Source organism: Penaeus monodon, chromosome 25 (assembly GCF_015228065.2).
Source record: "Penaeus monodon isolate SGIC_2016 chromosome 25, NSTDA_Pmon_1, whole genome shotgun sequence".
Taxonomy (NCBI): Eukaryota; Metazoa; Arthropoda; class Malacostraca; order Decapoda; family Penaeidae; genus Penaeus; species Penaeus monodon.
In genome coordinates, this window is record NC_051410.1 from 16,077,604 (window position 1) to 16,078,117 (window position 514).

Genomic DNA, 514 nt, shown 5'->3' on the forward strand with positions numbered 1-514 from the left:
GTATGTGCTTCTAAATACCCCTATTTCTTCATTTCAGTTGAAAAGAATGGAGACGTGTGTATCTCAATTTTGCACGAACCCGGTGACGACAAGTGGGGTTACGAAAAGGCGTCGGAACGTTGGCTTCCAGTGCACACGGTTGAAACTATCCTTATCTCGGTCATCAGTATGCTAGCAGATCCTAATGATGAAAGTCCAGCCAATGTTGATGCAGCAGTAAGATTTTTGTTTTATATATATTTTTTTCAACTTCCCGTTGTTAGTTATCTGTTACTTTTTTGCTTTCTTATTGTTTAATGATATTTTGAAAGATATATTCAGGTATTCTGTTATTTTTTTATCATGGAGTTATTGCATAAGTTTCTCTTTTATTTTATTATTATTTTTTTATGAACATTTTTGTCACTTAGTGTACATTACCTATTTATATTCTTAAGTTACAGATTATAGGGACTTAAAACAGATCTGGAGCTTTATATTAGTAAAAGATATTCATAACTTTATCATATATGTA

At 31.7% G+C, this 514-nt stretch overlaps 1 protein-coding gene across 1 annotated transcript in view; it reads left to right on the forward strand.

The window, feature by feature from the left end:
- LOC119589070 (ubiquitin-conjugating enzyme E2 G1-like) overlaps window positions 1-514 on the forward strand; it is a gene marked incomplete in the record, with an annotated part of 59,651 nt that overhangs the window by 54,361 nt on the left and 4,776 nt on the right. The window contains 1 exon segment of the mRNA XM_037937647.1: window positions 38-216. Coding sequence (XP_037793575.1) covers window positions 38-216 — 179 coding nt within the window.